Genomic DNA, 22,981 nt, shown 5'->3' with positions numbered 1-22,981 from the left:
ATGGCGGAGCCTGGCGGCGCCGGGGCGGCGGGCGGCGGCGGGCCGCAGCAGGGCTCCCCGGCCGCCGGCGGGGTGGCCGCCGGGGGGACGGCCCGCGGCGCCGCCGAGAGCCCCGGGGGACCCGGCTCGGCGCGCACCGCGGGGAAGAAGGCGCAGCTGCGCGCCGCGCCGCGGGCCAAGAAGCTGGAGAAACTGGGCGTCTACTCTGCTTGCAAGGTACCCGGCCGCTCGGCCGCGGGCGCCCACCCGCCCACGGAGGGTGGGGATTGACGGGAGGGAGGGGAGGGAGGTAGGCGGCGGGGAAGGGCCGTGCCGGGCGGGGGAGGCTGCCCGGCCGCAGCCCAGCGCTCCTCGCGGAAGTGGCGGTGCCGGTGGATCCTGCTCCCGCCGGAGCTTTCCGGCCGGCGGTCGCAAAAATAAACCCCGAACGCGCCGAAGACGGGAGGGGGGGGTGAGGGCAGCGCCGCCCTCCTCCTGCCCGAGCCGGGCGGCCGCGGAGATACCCGTCCTCGGCGTCCGCCTGTCCGTCCTTCCGCAGGAGGCGGCGGCGGGCGGGGCGGCCGCTGGTGCCGGCGGTAAGCGCTGTGTTAGCTGCGCTGCCCGCAGTCGCTCCCGGCGTAAACATCCTGGCGGGGAGCCGGCACACCAGCCTGTCCGGGCGGGGGGGACGCGCCTCGGGGCTGCCCGTCGGCGGCCTCGCAGCGCAGAGCGGTTGAGATGGCAAAAGCCACTGCCCCGAGCTGGCACCGTCGCCAGCCGCTTTGGAGGAGAAGCGAAGGGGCGCGGCCCCCGGGCTTGGGAGAGCCGTGTCCGCGCCGGTCACGTAGCGGCGTCCCGGTGTCCGGGCCGGCAGCGGGCACTGCCGGCAGCCCAGCCCCGGCGGGCATCTCTTGTGCAGCGCCTGCCCGGCCCTCGCCTCCCCTGCTGGGGAGAGTTGCCCTGGGTTTTCCCGCCACAAGCACTTTACCCTCCACCTGCAATTTCATTCTTGGTGGGAGAAGCGGGACTTGCCGGAGACGGAGGGAGCCTGGTCGGAGCTGTCGCTCCCACCTTCGGGGAACTCTGATAACTGGCGTTGTCGTGTCCGCACGTGGGGTGCGCAGAGGACCAGCGTGCTTGGAGCGTGGGCCGCTGGCTGCGCTGCTGCTGTCGGGGCAATGCCTGGATGCACAGCGGGTCCGACATGTTCAACTTGGCAGTGCTGATGTCAAATCCACTAGTAATGCTTTCAGCCCTTTTTGTGAGAAACGTGCATCATATTTTGTCTGTTCCCTTACTTTGGAAGCCTCAAAAGGACAAACGCTAAGTGAAAGGCCAAACTAAGTGCTAATGCACATGAGGAAGCGTCGTAGAATGGCTTTGTACTCCTCTCTGGTGGTGTGAGGAGCTCTAACTGTATGCTGAAGGCATGGCGCAATGCTGTCCTGCGAAGGCGAATTAAGGAAGCCGTGCACATTTCAATTTCTTAGCTGTTTACAAAAGTGCAGGCACCTCCACTTCAGCTGTGGTGCATATGTGGGACATGGCAAGGTGGTGTCAATAAGTTAAAAGAGCAGATAGTGTAGTTGAAACTTGTGGCCCTCACTGCAGGCTGTGTGGCATAGTTTGAAGCTTTCCTGGTGCTGAGTCCTCTTTGCACTCCCATATTTTAATGTTACCAGGACTGGCTGCTAAATGATGGTGGATGTGGGGTGGGTGAGATTTTCATGGCTGCTAGGAGTGCGTGTGTGTGAATTGTTTTTATCTTACCTGGTTGGTTCTGTTTTCTTCCCCTGATGTACCTCCAGATGATCTTTGTGAGGGCAAAAGCCTTCTCCTGAGGTGCTATGCCCCACAGAGGTATCTGTGCTGTGAAGAAGTGCAGGTGGCCTTGTCTCCTCCCAAATTTTCAGGGACTCGGAAGCCCCTCATGTGCACTGCCACAGGTGCTTTGTTGGAAGGGAGATGAGTGCTATTTGGGAGGGGAGGAGGGCATGCCGTGGCCTTGCTGCCAGCCCTTTGCCTCTACAGGGCTCTGGTGGTGGGGTACACTGTGGTGACAGCTCCTACTGCCAGTGCCCTTGCTGGCCCTCTTCCATGAGACATCCTGGGTGCATTCCCCAGTGGCATTCCAGTGTTGGGTGAAGTGGGACCCATGGCTGGGGGCACCCCAAGGCCTCTTCCTCCTGCCAGGATCTAGGCACAGCCACAGCACTAAATGCTGCTCTGTGTTCAGATTAAAACGCAAAACCTACCTTTGCTATTTCACCTCTCCTCAGTAAGTCAGAGGCAGGCAGCTTGCTTTCAGGTCTCAAAACAGAAGCAAGTAGGCAGAAGGGAGTCTCGTTGTAAACCAACCAAGTGGCTTCTCCTGTGGGAAAAGGGAGAAGGATGGAGCAGGGTGGAAGGATGTGTTATTTTTCTTCCTGAACACCTGGCAGGTGCTCCAAAATGACACTGCTTGTCTCGTATTGTTAGTGGATTGCAAAAACCTGTAGTGGTGCAGAGTGTAACTTTGAACTTTTTCTTACCTTGGGTTGCAGCTTCTCTTCCATTTATTTTGCGTTTCTCTGTGTGTGTGCAAAAGAGTGAGAGAAGGCAAACACCCCTTGGAGATGGTGTCATCTCTGAAGGGGACCTCTCTGTTCATTCAAGTAGTGGCCATACGTGAATCTTGTGTAAATCTACATAGAGCTGTACAAGTTGGAGTGCAGAAGATATGTAATGGCACCCTTAGTGTCGATCACCTTCATTGCGAAATTCAGCATGCAGAATTTATTAGGAACTTAACCTCAGAAATGCCGTGAGTAGTAGTGGCAGGGAGCGTGTGTTCCCTAGGGTTGAAGAGCAGCAACACAAGAAGAGGGAAAGGTTGGTGGCTGTGAAGAGGGTGAGTCACTGGTGATAGCAGAAATGCCAAGCAGAAAAAGGGTGGAAGGTGCTGCTCTGGGGTAGGGTACTTGGTCCCCAAGGCAGATCTCCTGGTCCTTCTTCAGTGATCCCTTTTCTTCATGGGAAACATGGACAAAGACTGCTGGCAAAGACATCTGCAGTGTGAACATATTCTGAGCAGAATGAGAGTGAAGTTTAGGGAGCTGCTGCCCAGACTAAAGAAATGCGGGGTTTATTTTTCCTGATAAAGAATTGGAACAGGAGAGTTGTAGCTGTTGAGCTGCTCCGCTTGACCTTTTCCCTTGTGAGAAAAGGTCAGGGTGGAAGGGAGAGAACAGGCTCCTCTGTGTGAAAAAAAACCAAAAAACCCCAAAAAACCCCCACCCCAAACTTCTTAAATGGCAAAGTTAGTGTGTGTGGGGAAGAAAGTGCTTTTGGACCAATAAGAGATATATATTGGGGATTGTCACAGTTTTCACGACTTCTGGAAGCGCACAGTAGTGCTGTATGCTGTGTGGGGTTTTTAATTTGGCACTTGCTGTATCTGTGCATGTATGAATGGCTACATACATCGTTATGGTTTTGTCCAGTGTGAAACTTGAGCATTAGGCATGTGAGCTTGCAGCACTTTATATAAAAGCAGGACTGTGTGACTTACACACATAAATATATTTAATGAAGATGTAGGAGGAAGTCCCCTTGGCTTTTTTTCCCCAGTTGGTTTACAGTATGTGAAAATACAACTCTCTCTGCAATCCCACTGGGAGTTTTTCCTATAAACAAGGTGAAATATGTACTATTTTAGTATACTAAGTTTTCTGTAAAATTGGTTATTTCTCATTATATGTATCTTACAGTAATGCCTTGATGCTTATAAATATAATTAGAGCCCAGTAGCCTAAGGCATTTGCACAAATAGCAGGGAGTAGTACCTCCATGAAGAAAGACCTTGAGCTTTAGATAAACAAAATGGACACAGAGTAAGAAGGATTATGTTGAGATGACTTGGCCAAGGCCCTGTGGCAGGTGAGCAGGTGTCAGAGATTGAAGTAAAGTCTGGGTCCCAGGCTCCAGACCAGCTACTGACCCTTGGTAGAGGCACTTTGTCCCACTTCTCATCCTAGACTGACCTCTATGGAGTTTTCCTGCTCCTACACATAAAAAGAGTCATAGGATAAATAATGTCCCACCATTTCAATAATGTTTGTGTTTCCCCCCCGACCCCGACTTTCATAAAGGCAGATTAAGATGAGGCAGACTTGACTGTATTACTCCTGGACTCTGTATGGTGTGAGTACAGCTCCCTGAAGCTCATCTGGAAATGTATTAATGCAGTTTTCTGCAGAAGTGTGTAGGAGACTTACAGGACATCTAAAGCTTTCTTACAATCAGTTTCATAGTGAGGTCAATCTGTTTTACAATGTCTTACAGGCCTAACTAAAGTATTTTCTTTTAAATTAAATAGGAAATCTACCATTAACTTTACATGGTGGGAATTGGGCCCCTATTATTAATAAAAGCTTTATATGGTAGCCTACATCTATTCTGTAAGTGAAACTGGAAAATAGAAGGAATAAAATACTTGGATTGATCAATAAATGAAGAACATGTCCTTAGAGCTGAACTGATTACTTTGTACTGTTAAAGACAAATGGGTCAGCTAATTTCCTGATAGGTGTGAGTAGCTCTCCAAGCAGTGTCTAACTGTCTGGTTGTTGGGTACTGGGTGTTTGAGTAGGAAAAATATGCATTTTAAATTAATTCATGTGTTTGTTATGGACTGTGTGATGTTCTTTGTTAAAAGCATCAATTTGAGATTGTTGCTTGCAGGAAAAAAACTTACAGGGTGTTTTGCATGGCTTTTGTGTTGGGAGGAAGAATATTTTTTTCTAGAGTAATTACACTTGCTGGAAATAGAAAGGTCTGTAATGTTGTGTGTATATATATATAATCTGTTGAGTCTGCTTTGCATCTCAGTTACCAGACAGGGCAACCTGTATGATTTTTAACTGGAAATAGAGCCCAGCACAACAGCTGTTTTGAAACTCAATTTTAAGCCTGCTGGGGTCTTTTACTTTGTAACTAAGTTAGCTTGAAGTTTGCAGATTCCTATGGTCATTTCACTATCTGAAAAGGGGAGGAATGTTTTAGTTCATAAGTTACTGTAACATTCTTCATTTATTCATTATTAATTAGACACTTGAAACCCACTTGAAAGGGGCCAAGATGTACAATGTTGTGACTTTCAGGTGCTTCCTTTTTCAATAAAAATGCCAACAACTTGTATTAAAATGTGCTGTATTTTTTCACTGTCCGTTTTTGACCTGCTATCAGTATATTCAGTATTTTAAAGAAAACAGTAACTTTAGTTTGTCCAGAGTTGCAGTTTTCGCTGCCCAGAGCTACCAGACAGTTTGATTTCCCACGTTGGAAGGGGTCAAAAAAAAAAAAATTTGAAATTATATTGTACAGTGCAAAACGTACATAATTTCTGCACTGGATTTTTTGGGGTGGGCAGGCAACAGTGTGCAATTGTTGTGTTTTATTATACTGCACTCATCCAATTTTATTAAAAACTGCCCATGAAGATGCAGTGTTTGTGATCCCTGGGCTTGCAAAGACGACAGTCATTGCTTTGCAGGCTTCAGTAGGGCAGAAGTCCCCAACTTGCTCCACTGGCTTTATCGCAGCTCTGCAGATGTCCCAGAAAACAAGGCTACAAGGACTGGACGTACTAGCACAAATGCTGCTTTCCCTTCCTCCCCTCAAAACTGTTTTGATCTTAAATTAAGTTTTTTGCAGAGGTGAAGCCATACTTTATTTTCTAATGAAAAGCAGATGAGTGACGTTAAAAAAAAAAAAGGGAAGAAAGAAAGGAAAAAGCTGAAGATCGTCAAAGAAGGGATTGAATGAACAAAACGCTGTGGAAGACTTAAAACAACTTGGCAATGTAAGCCACTGAGGAATGCACATTGCGTATTCACTGCAAAATACTTGCACTGTCAACATCTACAATGAAAGCTTAGTTTTAAAGAGGACCTTCTCGAGTTGTGTTTCTCCTCGGTTAACAGCACATTTCTGGTGATTCTGGTGTTTTATAGAGAGACTAACGACCCCCGCCTCCCGTAGTTGTCTGAGAAAGGTCTCTGGAATAAATCGAACAATACAAATTAACATCTGCTTTAAAAAGATCTGGCGAGGAAATACTACTGAGGGCAGAAAAAAATCTGTCGCTGAACACACTGTTTTTATTCTTCTGTGGGTGGGTTGATATTTACTTTTGGCAGTTTAACTGAGCTGTTAGCACCATTCGTACATCTGTGTGTTTGCATCTTTGCTGTTAATTATTGTGTGACACTGAAGTTTATGTAGCTACTCACTGTTTATAGTTTTTAGGCTTGATAGTAAACACTATGTGGTGAGCTTCTGTGAAATACTGCTTCCTCTTGGAGAAAAAAAAAATCCTCAAAAAGCTTCTGTCTCGTTTGAGGGTTGGCTTTTTTGGACATATTTTATTGTGGTATGATTTAAGGCAATTAATAACAAGCATGATATTATGTCAGTAATTTACAGGGTTGAACATTTGTCTGGACAGCTGCATGAGAAGGATCAAATTTTATGTCCCGAAAATAATATTCAATCAATTTTTGTTTGAGGACTTCTTTACGAGTGTCTCTTGAATTTTCTTTGGCAATAATCGCATTTTCTGACAGTTTTTTTCTGTGACAGTTTCTGCCCAGAAGTTTTGTCTTGACTGCAAAAACTTTGATGGCAGCGTTGCCCGCTCCACGAAGCAAGTGTGGCTATCTTGTTCGCCATCGGTTTTGGCTAGCTCTAGATGCTCATTGCAAGTGGGGTTTCACAGCATCTCACAGATGTCCGAAGTCCCTGTGCCAGGGCAGTCCTTGGTTCACAGGTGTCACTCAATCACTGATCTCTTTCAAGTCATTAAATTTTTAAGAGGTCCTGTGGGTCTGGATAACAAACAAAAGTAAAAGCTGGCTCAATGCCTGTGAAAATGTGAGAGTTGGTTTCTGCTGTAAAATAACATCAGGCCTTTTTCACTTCTCTGCCAATCATATCACTCAGAGAAAACATGATAGAAAAATAACATAAAATTCACCATGAATCTACTCCAGATTGCATTTTATGAGACTTAAAAAAAATAAAAAAAATGTTTCAGTCTTCCCCCCATTTCATACTGAAACCTCCCTGATGCCACATTATAAATACATGGGGTGGCAGGCAGTCTGCACCCACGCAGTGAGTTGGGAGAGCCGGGAGCTTCAGGCAATGCAGGTTGTCCCCCTTCCAAGGGAAGTATGTGAAAGTGTTTTTTTCTGGGCATTTGAAGGTGGATTTCTGAGTCATCCTGGTGGCTCCGGCTGCTGAAAATACCACTGACACCCCTTTGTACCTGCCAGACCGCCCCAGGTGCAGGCAGAGGCCATGGGACCTGGGGCCAGGAGCCTAGCTGGGTTAAGACTTAAGCTTTAGAGATGGTAAAAACATAATGTGGTGCTCAGCAAAATGCAGGCAGTGGTTTTCTTGGTGCTCTGGTTGCTGAATATTGAAATTAGAATGGAAGAACAATTTACCACCAATCTACAATGCTGTCAGTTTTAGGAGCTGTCAAGCTCTGATCCTTTCTGCTTCTCCTGGGTGCTTCTTCCTTAGGTAAGATGGGATTTGAAAACATAAAAGGAAAATGAAATAGATTCCTGAAATAGATTGCATTAAACATATTCAGAATTGGTTTTGAAAAATGATACATTAGTGCTGGATATATTAATGTCACAATTTTTTCTACTGAGGTTGTTTTAGTCACAAATATTATGCAGCAGTTGGCATACTTTCCTCACTGAGGTCTTGGCACTACAAATTCATGAGTATCTTGTTACAGTGCACAGATATCTCTGAACAGCAGAAAAACCACACTTTTATTCTAATTCAAATAGGAGTATGGATGATGTTAGAACTACTTTACCATCAAAATAACTGAGATCTTTTGGATATGCAGAAGAAAATCCCCTCCTATAGAGCTGTTCTTTGGATAACTAGAATTGGTACTTCAAACTTCTGAATTATTTGAAACTTGATTACCCAAGTCACAACCTCTCCCTTCATGATCACCCCTTTTAGCTGCAGTCTACTGGTGGTGTTTCTCAGTCAGTGAGCGTAAATAAACTTTCCAGGTTAAGCAGTGGGTTTCATGGGTAGAGTCACTGTCTTTGGCATCCGTTACTTTTGATGATGTGGCCAAGCCTTGCTTTGGATGACTTTTTCCAATAGTGCAGTTATTGTTTGCTTATTTCAGTATTTAGTTAACCCTGCTTGGGTTGTCATGGGCTTGTTTTTAGTTGCCTGAATCCTTGTTGCTGGTGTAGCTGATAAGGCCTCAAGTTGCGCCAGGGGAGGCTTAGATCGGATACTAGGAAAAATTTCTTTACTCAAAAAGTGGTCAAGCATTGGAACAGGCTGCCCAGGGAAGTGGTGGAGTCGCCATCAAAAAATCTGTAGAAATTGCACTTTGGGACATGGTTGAGTGGGCATGGTGGTGTTGGGTTGATGGTTGGACTTGATGATATTCGAGGTCTTTTCCAACCTTAATGATTCTATGATTCTATAACCTGTTTGTGTTTAAATCATTAAAACTGTCTCGGAGGTGGGATGATATACCATGACATGTTGATATACCAGTTAATGTTTGAATGCTTCTTCCATATAGGAGCTACAGTGAGGGCTTTCTCTAAAGGTTAGTGGCCAGAGTTTGCATATATATTTTTCTGAGCACAGTTTGCTTACTAGAACCACGTTAATCTCTCTTTGGGGTACTGTTCTATTTTTGACTATTTCTAGAAAACAAAGTCTAGCTGTGTGGTAGATAGAAGACCAAAACCAAAGCAACAACAACTAAGCACCCCAAAAATCCCCTCCAAAATATCGAAACAAACCAAAAACCCAACATGTATTTAATAATGTTACTTTTTATTGCTTTTGAAATAACGCCATTTCAGCAAGTTCCTGTTTTGTAGGTTTGTTTTTTTTGTTTTGTGTTGTTTGGGGTTTTTTTATGCTGTTGATCAATACCCCTTTGCTTTGATTTCAGGCTGAAGAATCCTGTAAATGCAATGGCTGGAAGAACCCCAACCCGCCTCCCACGCCCCCCCGGGCAGAGCTGCAGCAGGCGGTCGCCAGCCTCGCTGAACCCTGTCGCAGCTGCGGCCACGCGCTGGGTAAGCCTTTGCCTTTCTCCTGCCGTTGCGGGGCTGACGCCTGGGAGCGTCTTGCGAGATGGAAGTCAAGATGCCCTGCCAAGACCTAGAAATGGGGGTTACGGTACGACTGGACTTAAATGTCAGTACCTTAGGTTAAAATACGTTGGAAATATCCTAAAATGAGTTTTGAAGAAATTGAACTAAGGTACAACTTCTAACAACCCAGACATCTTAAGCTGTTAAAACGCAAAAACGCTATTAAGCTACCCTTAACAATTTTAGGACTTTGTGTAACATACGGATTAACCTCACATTGTTTTATCTGTCAGCTGCCTTAGGTACAACGTGAGTGACTCTCTCCTGTAGGCTGTACTACATTTTCTTACTGTGGAAAAAACTATAAAATATTCTTGGACCTTGTTAAAGCAGGTACTCTGACCTACAAAAAGAACTGTGCCTTTTCCATGTCACAGACAACAATACTGGGGTACTTACTGTACATCTTGGCATTGCCAAAGTTATTGTGCAGACAGCTTGCATATCTTGGAAGCAACTGCTCAAAATCCACTGTTAAATCCTGCTGTGTTTTGTTTTGTTTTTGTTTTTCCAGACTAATAATAATTAATGATTTGTTACACACACAGCCTGGAAAAGAGTGGTGAATCACTGTATTATTTTTTTTAAGAATTTGTGCTTATCCAAAATAAACGCTGATGACTTTTTCTGTATACATTAGCAAATACTGAATAAAAATTGAGCTAAAATAAAATTCAGAACTAATTGAAAAGAAGCAGTTGCTATTTAATTTTTGTTGATGTCCAAAACTTAGGACAGTAAAATAAGAAAAAGGAAATCTAAAACCTTGACAATAGATGATTTACTTTTTTACTTTTGAAAATAATATTGTACTTTGTGTGGAATACTTCTTTTTTTCAGTTGGGATTTATTTCTATTTCTGTTTGCTTTTCTTTTTATGATCTCATTACATTTGATCTATTTCTGGGCTTTTCAGCAGATACATGATTTCCTGATATCCTAAATCTCTGGTTTTGCTTTCAGGAGAAGAGTAACAAATGCATAGTACCACAGAAAGCTTGGTCACTTAGCCAAGTTAGTTTCAACCTTTCGTCACGCGGCTTCTCTGTGCTGCTTTTGATTATGCAGCTAGGGTAGCTTGTGTTACCTGTCCCTTTCATTCCTGGCCTCTGAAGAAAGAGGTTTTTACTTTTTTAATTTTTTTTTTTTTTTTTAAATCTTACAAGATGTTGTGTCTGTCAGTTCCCTGTTCTTCAGGAGAATTTTTGGATGCTATGTATCTTGTAGAAAAAATGAGCTCTTCTAAAGGCTGAGACTGTTTTTGGTCTACTAAAAAATCTTCAATCACTCATTAGCTAGGGAACTAGGGAAAACCAGTACTGTAAAACCAGTACCTGTGAAATGTACCTTATGGGACAAATTATTTTTATTTATTGCTGTTTTTAGAAAAGGTAAAGTTTCTTATTCTGCTGACTGCAGCTAATGAGGATGTTTCATTTGAAATAACGGAAATGAGTTGCTGTCTGCTTCCTCGTACTACTGGCAAAAATCTTTCAGTGGTGTTTTCCAAAATAATTTTCCTATTCATCTCCTCTAAATTAGCGTGTTCCTGCTGAATGCCTTTAAAATGAGACTGACCACAAGGTGTGCAGGCTTCAGGCTGTCATCTGCACTGCATTTTCTGTTCCTTGGAGAGCCACTGAAATAGAAATGTAGAAATTCCTCTACTGGTTAAAGCCATACTGGATGTAAAATGTAGGATGTTTGGGTGGGTTTTTTGCCTTTTTTTATTGATTATTTTCTTTCAAAGGTAATTCTAGGCATCAGTCTTGGTTGAGACATCTCTTTTTGGGGGTATGGTTCGATCTTCAAGCCTGTGCAGTTTTTGGTGTATAAATCTGTTTGGTGGTGCATATTAGCTTATTCAGCTTATTTCTGTCTACTTGCCTACAATTTCTGTTCTTTTTTGTATTCTTCTCTTATATTCTGTCTACTTGCCTACAACTTGCATTCTTCTATTTGTGGCTCAACTCCACAGCTTGGCTCTATACTGGCTTTTTAATTAATAATTCTTTTATTTGGGATTTGTATCTGATCACTACCATAACACTGTGAAGTGGTGACTGAATTGGGTGCTGGGAGTTGAATTGAATTGAGTTGAATTCAGCATTGGGTGCTGAACTGGGTGCACTCTCCACCAGCCTCAAGACCAGGTCTTATGTAGGCAGAGGCTCTTTCCTCTTTTCTATTTAATTGATTTCTCCTGTGTTACAGGGTGCATTTTCCTGTTGGTAAACATTTTCAGCCTTAAGTCACTTTTAAAACTAGTTAATTAATGTGTTAGTACACTACGTACACACTCAGTCTTTTTTTTTTTTCCAGTACCGTCTTCGGTTCCTGTTATGCACTTTCACTTAGTGTATTTGGGTGTTTCTTAGTTTGCCTGTCCTATATACGTTACTAGTGTTTTTATGTACACACTGATTTTGAGGTAGACTGTGGGCACATTCTGCATTAGTCTGTTTTCCAACTGCTCCTAATTCGTACACTCAAATACTTGCTTCTTGAAGTTGCACAACGAAAATAATTAACTTGCTATTTTTCAGGTCTTCATATCATTGCATTGGCCTTACTCTTTCTGCTTGCTGTCGTCTTCTGTATGCTGTAGCAACCTATACTTGTGACTTATTTTTTAAAATTTATTGCCAACACAACAGCAGCTGAAGAAGGATGTACTAGTCGGGCAATGCAGATGAGTGGGACTGTGTAACTCTAGTCAAGAGAAACTCTGTATGTGATGTTAGTGTACTAAAGCTTTGGTTTTAATAAAATGTTTACTAATGGCCACAAGAATTTGGGAATGGGCTGTGAACGTCTGAAGAAAGGTAGTTTGTTGGGCTGGTGTACAAACGTTGGTGACTCAATAGTAAATGGTAACCAGTAGTAAGTACATGCTGGTAATATGCTCGTATTACTTTTAGATTCACTGTATGGGTAACAATTCTCTAGTTTAATAAAATGATTAAGTATGGCCAGTAAGTAGGCAAAGTAACTTTCAGTATTGTTGTGGAAACTATGTGGAAATGACTTCATAAGAATGTTGATGTTTTATTCATTTGATGAGTGTGAGGTTTCGTTAGTATGTTACCGATTTCTAATGCAATGCTCATCTAGGAAGGAATTTATTACTTTTACAAGATCAGAACAGACGGCTGGGAATATGAAACCTTCATATCTGGCTCAAGGACAGAAATGAAATAGTTTTATTCTGCCCAGAATGCTGAATATTTGTCCTTAAAGAAAGCCTATGATGACTGTCCCCTTTCAGTTCTGCACATATGCTCAGAACTTAAGAGACTATATTATAAATGTTCATTTAAGTGGAAATGATTGCTGGCATCTTTTGAACGTTATAAGCCATGATGTCCTTTCTACTTGAAGCTGCACAAATTTATTGAATTTAAATTGGCAGGTGTCATACCAAACTTTCCAAAACAAACCATCTTTTCTGGGTGGCCAATAAATATGATTGTTTTCAAGTTAAGTGTTATTTCTCCCCAGTTCCTCTCCCCTTAAGGAATCAGATTTATGCTGTGAATTTCTTACTGGTCCTAACCACATTGGCATATCTAAAATTGTATAATAATTATCTAAGAAGTAAACATTGATGCAGGCTATTAAAAGATATAACACTAATATGCCCAACCTTTTAAAAGATTTTCCTTTTCTTATAGAGGATATTTGCGTGTCCTTTCAGAGGAAAGGATATGCATACCATGTATATTGGCCTGGAGTCAGCGAAGATCATTGCTTTTTGTAATGCAAATGTCTTTTTTTTCTGGGAATCGACTATTTGTTTTAAACTGCCATCTCTCTTTCTGGGGCCCGTTGTTCAAACTAGCTTGAAATGAATGTCCCCCTTCATGTGTACAAACCTCAAGCTTTTGAAAATTACAAAGTGGAACTGTATTTACCTTTGGAGATGATAAAAGGGAGTTTGTTGCTTGGAAATCATGTTACGTTGAAAGGTGTTGTTTTGTAAACTTCTGAACAAATGAATATGTAGAATCTGCAAAAGCTTTGTTAATATAGCATGCACTAAGCATAGCTTGGCTTTACATGGTATGAAAGTATGAGACTTAGCCAGTAATGTCCAGTTTAAAACAAAACGTCTATTTACAGAGCTTTTTAAAAAAAAAAAATCTTCATGGAATAATGCGCTACTTGTATCAACAACTGGAGTACCTAATTTATGGGAATTATGGATTTATTTTCTTAAGCTAAGAAACTTTGTCTCAAAAGCATAGGTCTTGGACAAAAATATATGTACTTACATATTGCAACATATTAATACAGACAGGACTTGTGTGGTGTGTTTTAAGTGTTAACAGACACTGTTGATTCCAACCAGCCGTTGTTCCTCTGCCGTGGGGAATTACCACCCCTGGACTACCTTTACAAATTGCTCAGATGTGACGTATATTTCAGTTACCTCTGATAAGATGTTCTGTTTAAATGGGTTATTACAGGATCAGTGCCTTTACCATTAGGACCAAGTTTGAGGTATTGTAGGGAATATTTGTGCTATCGGTTCTCTGAGGAGGCTTTTTACAGGTTTGGATTTTTATTTCGTTTAGCTACTCATGTGTCTCACCTGGAGAACGTGTCCGAAGAAGAAATGAATAGGCTCCTGGGGATTGTATTGGATGTGGAATATCTGTTCACCTGTGTCCACAAAGAAGAAGATGCGGACACCAAGCAAGTTTATTTCTACCTGTTCAAAGTAAGCTGAACACATGTAGTATCTTCTCAGGTTTTTCACTCTCTCAACATGTAAGCCAGTTTCATTGCCCCTCATGCATGTATTGACTTTATCTATTGAGACTTTTTTTCTTTAGTGGCTAACTACGGGCTGGATGTTGTGCTGCTTGCAATGTACCTTATCTTACTCCAAAAGTCATCCAGATGATTCAGGAGCTGACCCTGAGTCCCATTTATAAACTGGGTAACCGGCAAGCCTTACCCTCTTCGCTTACACATCGGGAAAAGTCAGTTGACATAAATGGTAACTTAGCTGCCTACATTTGCTCAGAGAAGCCTCTTAATATGCATTTCAAAGAAGGTGAATTCACAGGGAAGTTTAGTAGCTATAAATTTAGATGACTAAACAAGTATATTTATAGCCAGGAGATTTTCAGCACCGCTTGCGGTGTGTTGTGTACCTGTGACTTCTGTTGACCCTATGTATGCAAATATGTTAATTGAAAAAAATTTGTATATGTTTAACAGCTTTTGAGGAAGTGCATTTTACAGATGGGAAAACCTGTAGTAGAAGGATCTTTGGAAAGTCCCCCATTTGAGAAACCTAGCATTGAACAGGTGAATGGTCAACACGTGGGTTTGGTTGGTGTGGGATTTTTTGATTTGGTGGTGGTGGGTGTTGGGTTTTGTTTGCGTTTTTGTTGTTGTTTGGGTTTTCTTTTGTAAATGTAGGCACTGGTTTTGAAAACGTGGCATTTTAGGCAGTTTGCAGATGTTTCTCTGTATTACTTAGGACAAAGTAGGGGACTGTAGGAGACTTCTGCTGCTGCTTCGTTGGTACAATAGTTACATTATTTCACTTCTCTTATCACTCATCTTATTGCTTTAATGAAACTGACTTTTTGTGGGTTTAGAGAATGAACTTAAAATACTACTTTTATGTGTAGCAATTCTAATCTATCTTTGTTTCAAGTGATGAAAAATGCTGTTGAAGTTTTGAAATCCAATATTAAAATGACACTTGGTTTCTATAAATCAATGAAAATGTTACAATCCAATTCAGTGAGATCATAGCCTTCTCTTTCAAAGAGTACAACAAAAAGCAAAGAATAACTGAGGCTTTTGTAACTCTCAATAGATAAAGAACATATGACAAATTCAGGTTTTGGTTAAGCAAGCTCCTGAGAATGCGCTTTTGGCACACAAGTGGGCCCATTAGCTCCAGTGAGACTGTGCGGAGGCTCACATACCTCGCCGAAACAGGAGCTCGATGTTTTCCCATCAGTGGATGAATGGATGCTCTGTTGTTAATCAGGATATTGTAAATGTGAAGACTGTTAGGTGCAGTAATTATTTCCTTGCAACTCTTACTTCTTATAATTTAGGAAATCAAAACACTTTATTGCTGAATGTCTGGGAAGTCTTTGCCTTAAGTTCTTCTTTAGTTTGAGTATAAACAAAGAATAAATGTATGTAATCTCCATACAGTCCTAGTCCTTGTCCTTAAAATATGCTATTAAAAAGGTTTTGTACAATACAATTTTTATTACATTCTTCATCCTGTTCAATTTGCTTAAGAAAGTGAAGTGTAGAGATGAAAGGGTAACTCTTCTTAGAGTTTATTTTGAAATCGTTTTCCCTTAAAATAGACTGATATTTTCAGTTCTGTTTTTAGCAGTTCAGCGACTCAATCACAGAAAATTGTTTGGTAATTATAGGAAATCATAACAATAATAAACACAAGCAGTATTATAATTGATTTACAATATATATATGAATTGCAGCACTTTGAGTCACACTTTTTAACTATCTTCAGTAGTTTTTTAAAGTGGGCAGTATACAAAGTGCAATGAGGGGACATACTTGTGAAATACTGGCACTTCTTGAAGAAATAATATGATGTGTAGACTCAAACTTAATTAGAAGTCTGCAAGCCCATGTCTACTATTGAAAAGTGGCTGGAGAGGTTAATAGGTGATACTTGGTTTACAGAGGAGATAAATCATGCAGCATGGTTATCAGCAAAATTGTGCATATGTAAGCATGTAGAAGAAATCCTACTGGATCTTTTTCCGTTCCCTGACAAAGTTGTTTTACTTTGAGAAGCAAGGAAAAATAAAGAATTTTCCTTCTCTCCCTTTAAGTCAGTGGCTGGAGGTGGATAGAATAAAAACAGCTGGAGGTACCTGCTGCTGTGTATAGGGGAACCAGCATGTGGCGGCTCCACGAGTAGCTGAGCAAGGGATTGTTCATGGTCTCCAGTATTTGTTTTCTTTCCCATGTAATGCGAGTTCAGGGTTAATAAACATAGAGTGAGGAATGTTCAAGGACACTCCTACAAGAATTATCGCTAAATAATTAAACATAATTTTCTTCTGTTTTAAGGGTGTCAATAACTTTGTGCAGTACAAATTTAGCCACTTGCCCTCAAAGGAAAGGCAAACGATAGTGGAACTGGCTAAAATGTTTCTGAACCGCATTAACTACTGGCACCTGGAGACACCTTCTCAGCGAAGACTAAGATCACCCAATGATGATATTGCGGGGTATAAAGTGAATTATACCAGGTAATGCTGCTTTTGCTTAAGTTTTGCTTACAAATACGGCATGTACACGCTTCAGGAATACACCAGTACCTGTACACCATCGGTGGACCTTGTGAATTTTTGCAGTCATGGAGTTTATATGAAAATCTGGTGATTTTAGTGACTATGTCAGAGTTTCACAGGCATCCTTGTGTTTTGAGAGGTGTGCTTTGTCAGCCAAGAACAGGGAGTAGAGGTTGCGAACATCCGTAACAACGTTTTTGTATGTCCTGTGTTTGCAGAGTTGCTCTCGGTCTTGTTAAGATATGTAAGATCCTTGTTTCATATACTAAAAATTCAGGCAAGTTGTTATTCAACTTAAAAAAAAAAAAAAAGTAACATTAAGCATTGCAAAGCATCACAATTTGAAACCAAATCATGGAAGATTTGAAAAAATGAAGTAATTTTGTAAGTGCTTCAATGCTAAATGGTGAATAGATAATATTAGGTTGCTTAAAATGATAGTCCTTTTTACGACCTTTTAATACATTGTCAAAATTCAAAGGAATAACGTAGTCACTGGGGGAAGAGAGCTAGGATAAAAAGCTGAGTCTCTTTTAATTTTTCTTCTCTCATAACAATAGCGCAAAGCCTTTTTCAGTTAGCACAGAGGCAGCAGTTAATGTGCCGTTAACAGCCAGGGACACTTTTCCCGGCTGAGGATGAGCCCTGCCTTCTGCCTGCTTTTCTGGTGGCCTTTCCTCTGAAAAACAGCTCCGTGAAGGAGAACAGCAAATCCTGGTGTGAGTTGAGACTGTGGCTGGTGGTACAGCAGACTGTGCTGCATCGGTGTCCGACTGGGATGCTCTCAGATGATCTGTCACCTGAAATAACTACCTGGCGTAGAGGACAGTTACTGATAATCCATGGGGCTCCTAAGACCATGTTTGGTGTGTCTTTGCTGTCCGTTTGTTTCTGATAAAGATGTCAGATAGCCAGGGTTGGTTAGAGTCAACTTTTATTAGGAATCAATAGCTAGCATTGGCTCTGGGTGGTGACTTTTATTGTTAATCCTTTTGTTACTTGCTGTTTCTCAAACCTTCCTGCCTGCAGTCCCTAAGGCTTCTGCCGACCCAAAGTGTTGACCCTTTCTGTCTGGCCTAACCCCTCAGCGTGAGCTTCTCCCCCCCGCAGCGTTGGAGGGAGTGCTCGGGGTGCTGAGGAAGTCCCTGTGTGCCGTGGGTGCACCTCGTGAATTCTTGCGGTCACCAACTTCATTTGAAGACCTGATGATTTGAGTGAAACTCTATCAGTGTTTCACACGCATCCTTATGTCGAGAGGTGTGCTTTATCAGCCACGAACAGGGAGTAGAGGTCCGTGAATATCTGTATCTGACAACTCTTTTGCAACTCCTGTGTTTTGCAAAGATTAAGGCATGAAAGTTTGGGAGAGCGTTTGAGACTGGCTGTACTTCGGGTCTTTCTGGGAGAAAACCAGTGCAGGATCCAGCAGTCTGTTTGCATCCAGTTGTTAACTTTTTTTTTTAATTGTTGGAGCTTTCATAATGGTTGTGGTCTGATTCTGTAAAGCTGCAGATACCATTGACTGTTCAATTTCATGCAGATACTGAAATCTTGTTTATAAAATTAACAGATATCGTGACCTACATAGTCAATGTACTCCTGATCTACCCTTTCAGTACCATGATACCTTTTCCAAGAAGAGTAACACGACATGCTATATTTCCATATGTACTAAACTCATTACAGAGGGAGTTACTGGTAAATGTAGGAGTGTCGTGTCAGGGTGTAATGGGAAGAAGCCAGCTGGTGGGAGAGCAGGGTGGGAGTCCTGTCAGACTGGGGTGGAGATAGTTAGAAGGGTTGCCCTTTCACCTCTCTGTGGGAAAATGCAGAAGTTTAAAGAGGGGAAAATGGGCCAGGCTCAGGGTGTTTGGAGTTGCAGGCAGGAGATGTGAGAGGCTGAATGAATGAGCTGCGGAGAGAATCCTTGACATCAACAGGAATTTTATGTGATCTATGATTACTGTCTGGAACAAGAGCACTTTGTGGAAACTAGACTGCAGAGAAGAAGAATATACGGAGACTTAAAAGTACTTGGCTGTCATTGCTTTTAAAAACTGGGCAATATAGATGCTGCTTAACTCTGTCCAGACTTGATGTGGTACTGATTTATACGGTCATATAGCCCTCATCTGCGTTATAAACAATGTGGGTAGTGGTTTTATTGCATTAATTCATATATTAGATGGTGATAATTATCTGGCTTTTTTCCCCTTTACAGGTGGCTTTGTTATTGCAATGTCCCTCAGTTCTGTGACAGTCTACCTCGGTATGAAACGACCCAGGTTTTTGGTAGGACATTGCTTCGCTCTGTTTTTACTGTAATGAGGCGGCAGCTGCTGGAGCAGGCCAGGCAAGAAAAAGACAAGCTTCCTCAAGAGAAACGAACACTAATCCTCACCCATTTTCCCAAGTAAGGAGTCGCAATGTGCCTGCATTCAAGGTTAACCAGTGTGCAACTTTGGCATTGAAATGGAAAAATTACCTGCAGCTTAAAACCATTTCTCCTTTTTTTCAGTAACAAGTAGATCCTGCAGCTTTCTTTTCTGCCATAGCTTGAACTACACAACCACTTGTTTTGCTTTGTCCTAGAGCTTTACTTTATAAAAAGGATTATTCATCTTGCTGGGGGATTGTGCTTATTGCCTATTAGCAGGTATTGTTGGTCACTTACTTTCTTTTTCTATAGTCCTTGGAAGCAACATAGGTCCAGATCTCCAAAAACGTGCTCGCTTCTGCATTTGTGATGGAGCAGTAAAAAAGGGAGCATTGTACTGGAGTTTATATACACCTAAGAATTTCAGTTTAACTCAACATTGTAATAGGGAACAAAGTAGTCCTCCCACCCCCAGAAGAGATGTGTTCATTTGAAGTGGTTAGTTTAAAGCTGCATCAGTGGATCCTAAACGCATGAATTTCTTATTGGCTACCTGTTTCAGTACTGGAATATTGATGACAGTCTCTCACAACTAAACAACAGTAATTACGTATTGGGGTATGTGGGAGAATGACTTGTCTTGAAACATGCTCAACTTTGACAGTCCTTAATTTCAAACATTTTACTGGTGGTTAAGGAAGGTGGTGGTGGCTGGGTAATTTATTGTATGATTCCTGTTAGAATAGCGTATCACTGGAAAAATACCCTTATTTTGTGAGGGTGGCTTGGCTCTCTAGCCCATATTTTAACAATCTGTCCCTCCTAGAAACAAAGGAACTGAACCTACAGGAGAGCTGGTGGCACTGGTGCTGTGCAAGCTGTTGTCTGGGGCTAGAGTGGGTTAGTGCTCAGGGGGAATGAAAAACATGAGCTTTCTGAAGCTGGGTAGGTCCAGGATTTGTTGCTCCTACTGTTACTAATAGTGCCTGTTACCACTTTGAAAAATATAAACCGTCTCTGGGATAGACTGTTTAATTTGTGCTTCTGCTCCATCACAGATGGCCAAATTGCTATGACAAATTTTTTGAGCTATTACCAGCTGTATACATAGCGGGAAACACCACACGTTGCAGTGCTTAGGTATCAATGTCCTACATATAAAATACAAGAGTAGGACTTGATCCTGAAAATCCTTATCCTCTTCAAGAAAGTCTTACTCAACAGTCCTGTTGGTTTCAGCTGGACAGTTTCTATACATATAGGTGATTATAGAGAGTAAAAATGTGCCACGTCAACTCCTGGTCTGAAAACTCCGTTTGTGCAACATAGGATAAGCAGCTACCTTGCTTCTGAGAGGGAACTGATGTATTAGCCCTGCAAAGGCAGGTGTGCTGGATAGTCTGATCTGTGGAATTTCTCTGACATATAACAACACTAAGAGAGGTTCAAAATCACACTGTTTCTGTAAGTGTACCAAAGTAAGATTAAAAATACTGTTACGCAAGCACAAACGTGCAATTAAATGTTACAGCAGCACACTTAAGGGAATGAAAATATCTTTCTAAGAGCATTCTTAATAACTAACACTGGGATTTTATAAATCTGTAAGAGTCAAGAAAGCAAGTGCATCTGCAAAACACTGGTTTATCAAAATAAATGTATTTCGTTGTCATTGTATAACATGAGTACCTTGGCATGCATGAACTCATAGCTTTCTTATTAGTGCACCATTTTGTTCTGTAAAAGTAGTTTGTAACTGTTTCTTTCTGCATTTGCAAATTACATAAATATTGCTTATAATCAAAGATAAATTTTCATAGGTGAAAGCACTCTACTGAATTAAGATACTTAATGTCCAGTGTGGCCTGTGATTTTGTGTGTGTCCTTTTTTTTTTTTTTAAGGAATTGGACAACAGCATTTTTCTACTGAATCAATAAATATTTTAAAATTTTTAAAGTTGCAAATGCTTTATTCTGAAAAAGAACCTGTTTTGAATGATCCTATTAAGTTAATATTTCACCTGGTTTTGTGCCTAGGTTTCTGTCGATGCTGGAAGAAGAAGTGTACAGCCAGAATTCTCCCATTTGGGATCAGGATTTCATGGTGTCTAGTTCCCGAACTGGCCAGCTGGGTATCCAGACAGGTAATTTGCATTTAGTAATGGGCTAGGGGAGCACCTGAATATAAAGATAAACCTATACAAGTGATGAATTGTAGGGAATTCATCTAATTCTAAGGAGACTTGGAGATGCGGCTTTATAAATAGCAGGCTGTACCAAAATTGGTCCTTTGAGTAAGCACAGGTCTCTGACACTCTGGTGCTTCCTCATATAAAGATCACATTTTGACGATGAAATCCAGCTAACTGAAGGTGCCAGTGGAGCAGGCTGGCTGCTGAGGGAAGTCACCTGAGTATTCAACTGGCACAGTGCACTCAATGTGGGCAGGTGGGAATGGTCAGTCCTCTGACTCCCTAGCAGCGGGAAGTAGGGACCTTCCACATCAGATGTCCCATTGCCTTTGCACACATGCCTTTGATTTTCTTCTTTTTGTATAGCTTTTCCTTGCTTTGTTTCTTATTCATATGCCTCATTGGCTATTCTGCAGCTTTATTCACTTTTCCTCAGTTAGGGTACTAGTAAGTCATCCCTAAAATTGTGGGGAGACATTAATGGCTGTTTTCTTTCACTTTCCCCTTCGCCTCTTCCTATATGCTCAAAAATATTTAAAATCCATTCATGCAGCTCAGGGATTGACTTAAATTTTCAGTATTTTAGGAAGATTAGAGGTATTTAATCCAATATTTTGTAACAATTCACTATTTGGAAACAATTATTGATTATCAGTTGACAAAACCATCTTGTCAGCACTTTATCTGATAGTGAATTTCCTAGAGTAGTAGGGAAATTCCACTGTGACAGTTACAGGCTTCTTTTGTGAGAAATTCCTGGTCTGCATCATGAACTGGTGAATTATGCCTTAGGCACAAGTTCCTTACAACTCTAAAATCCTGTTGCTCTCAGAATTCATTCTATCATATACATTTTTTCAGTGCTTCATTTTAATGTGCACCTCTTATGCACTGGATTATTGGCAGGAATATGGCACAAAAGAGTTGTTGCTAGTGATGACACCAGCATAAAGGCATGCAGAGAGAAAGACTGCAGGTGTCCAGACTATGAGCTGTCACCTCAACTCCCCACCTGTCTGCCAGAAGTCCTGACATAAAAGAAAACTGGATGATTTGGGATGAATGTTTTAAAAAAAAAAAAAAATTAGAGAGAGATGTTAGTCTGTGGCTTTTTAAAATAATAGTTTCATCCTCTTAACTGGTGTAACAACTTCTCCCTTTATTGAGTTTGATTTGTCCAACCAGTCTTTGAACACTATTAAAGTGGACAGCTGAAGCTGAATGATGAGATTTTACTTTTCAATAGACCCTTACAAAAAGCCTTTTCATGAGGCTTAACTCCAGCAGGCTTGGCAGGTATGTGAAGGAAGTTTGTTTTCATAGCTTGTGCTCAGCACTGCAGAATAATAAAGCCTGATATTTGCAGTGAAGTAAAACTAACTCTGTCATCCAGCAGTAATACAGTCCCTCGTTAGGTAGAAGTTTAGAAAAATATGTTGAGATAAAGCTCTAATGTCTCTGCTTGTGAACTGGTGGCATTGCTCTGTTGCACAACATTAGCTGTTACTTGGCAGGTGGTGGGTGTGAAGTTGGGTCCCTCCTTGTGAAGTTCTTCAGTCAGCACTATAATGGGTTCCATGTCCTGATTTTTTTTGTGTTTGACTTTAATGCCATTGCAGTTATCAATCCTCCTCCTGTTGCAAGATCTGTTTCATACAGTGCAAGTCCTTCATCTCTGGAGCAGCCCAACAGTGGGAATATGAGTCCTGCTTGCAAAGTTTCTTCTGCCCTTGACCCAAACCTAGGTAATGAAGGGGGAGACTTGCTTTTGGGCTTCTCTTGATGTTATCAGTAGTCGCAGTATATGGTGACCGTTGCCTTCACTCTGCAATAGCGACCTTGAGGTGTTTTTGCTAAAAGACATGCACACACATACTTTTTCTCTACTATGGTAATGTTTAACTAGCAGAAATGGCA

The 22,981-nt window shown here is 41.7% G+C and overlaps 1 protein-coding gene across 1 annotated transcript in view; it reads left to right on the top strand.

The window, feature by feature from the left end:
* KAT2B (lysine acetyltransferase 2B) overlaps positions 1-22,981 on the top strand; it is a gene marked incomplete at both ends in the record, with an annotated part of 46,551 nt that continues 23,570 nt past the window's right edge. The window contains 8 exons of the mRNA XM_081996983.1: positions 1-216; positions 8,981-9,107; positions 13,763-13,908; positions 14,415-14,504; positions 16,272-16,453; positions 18,717-18,908; positions 20,910-21,016; positions 22,684-22,809. Coding sequence (XP_081853109.1) covers positions 1-216; positions 8,981-9,107; positions 13,763-13,908; positions 14,415-14,504; positions 16,272-16,453; positions 18,717-18,908; positions 20,910-21,016; positions 22,684-22,809 — 1,186 coding nt within the window. The remainder of the gene's footprint in view (positions 217-8,980; positions 9,108-13,762; positions 13,909-14,414; positions 14,505-16,271; positions 16,454-18,716; positions 18,909-20,909; positions 21,017-22,683; positions 22,810-22,981) is intronic.

This window comes from Phaethon aethereus (assembly GCF_964289735.1).
Source record: "Phaethon aethereus genome assembly, chromosome: 2".
Classification (NCBI taxonomy): domain Eukaryota; kingdom Metazoa; phylum Chordata; class Aves; order Phaethontiformes; family Phaethontidae; genus Phaethon; species Phaethon aethereus.
Note: the sequence above shows the minus strand (reverse complement) of the source record. Positions and strands in the feature narration are given on the sequence as shown.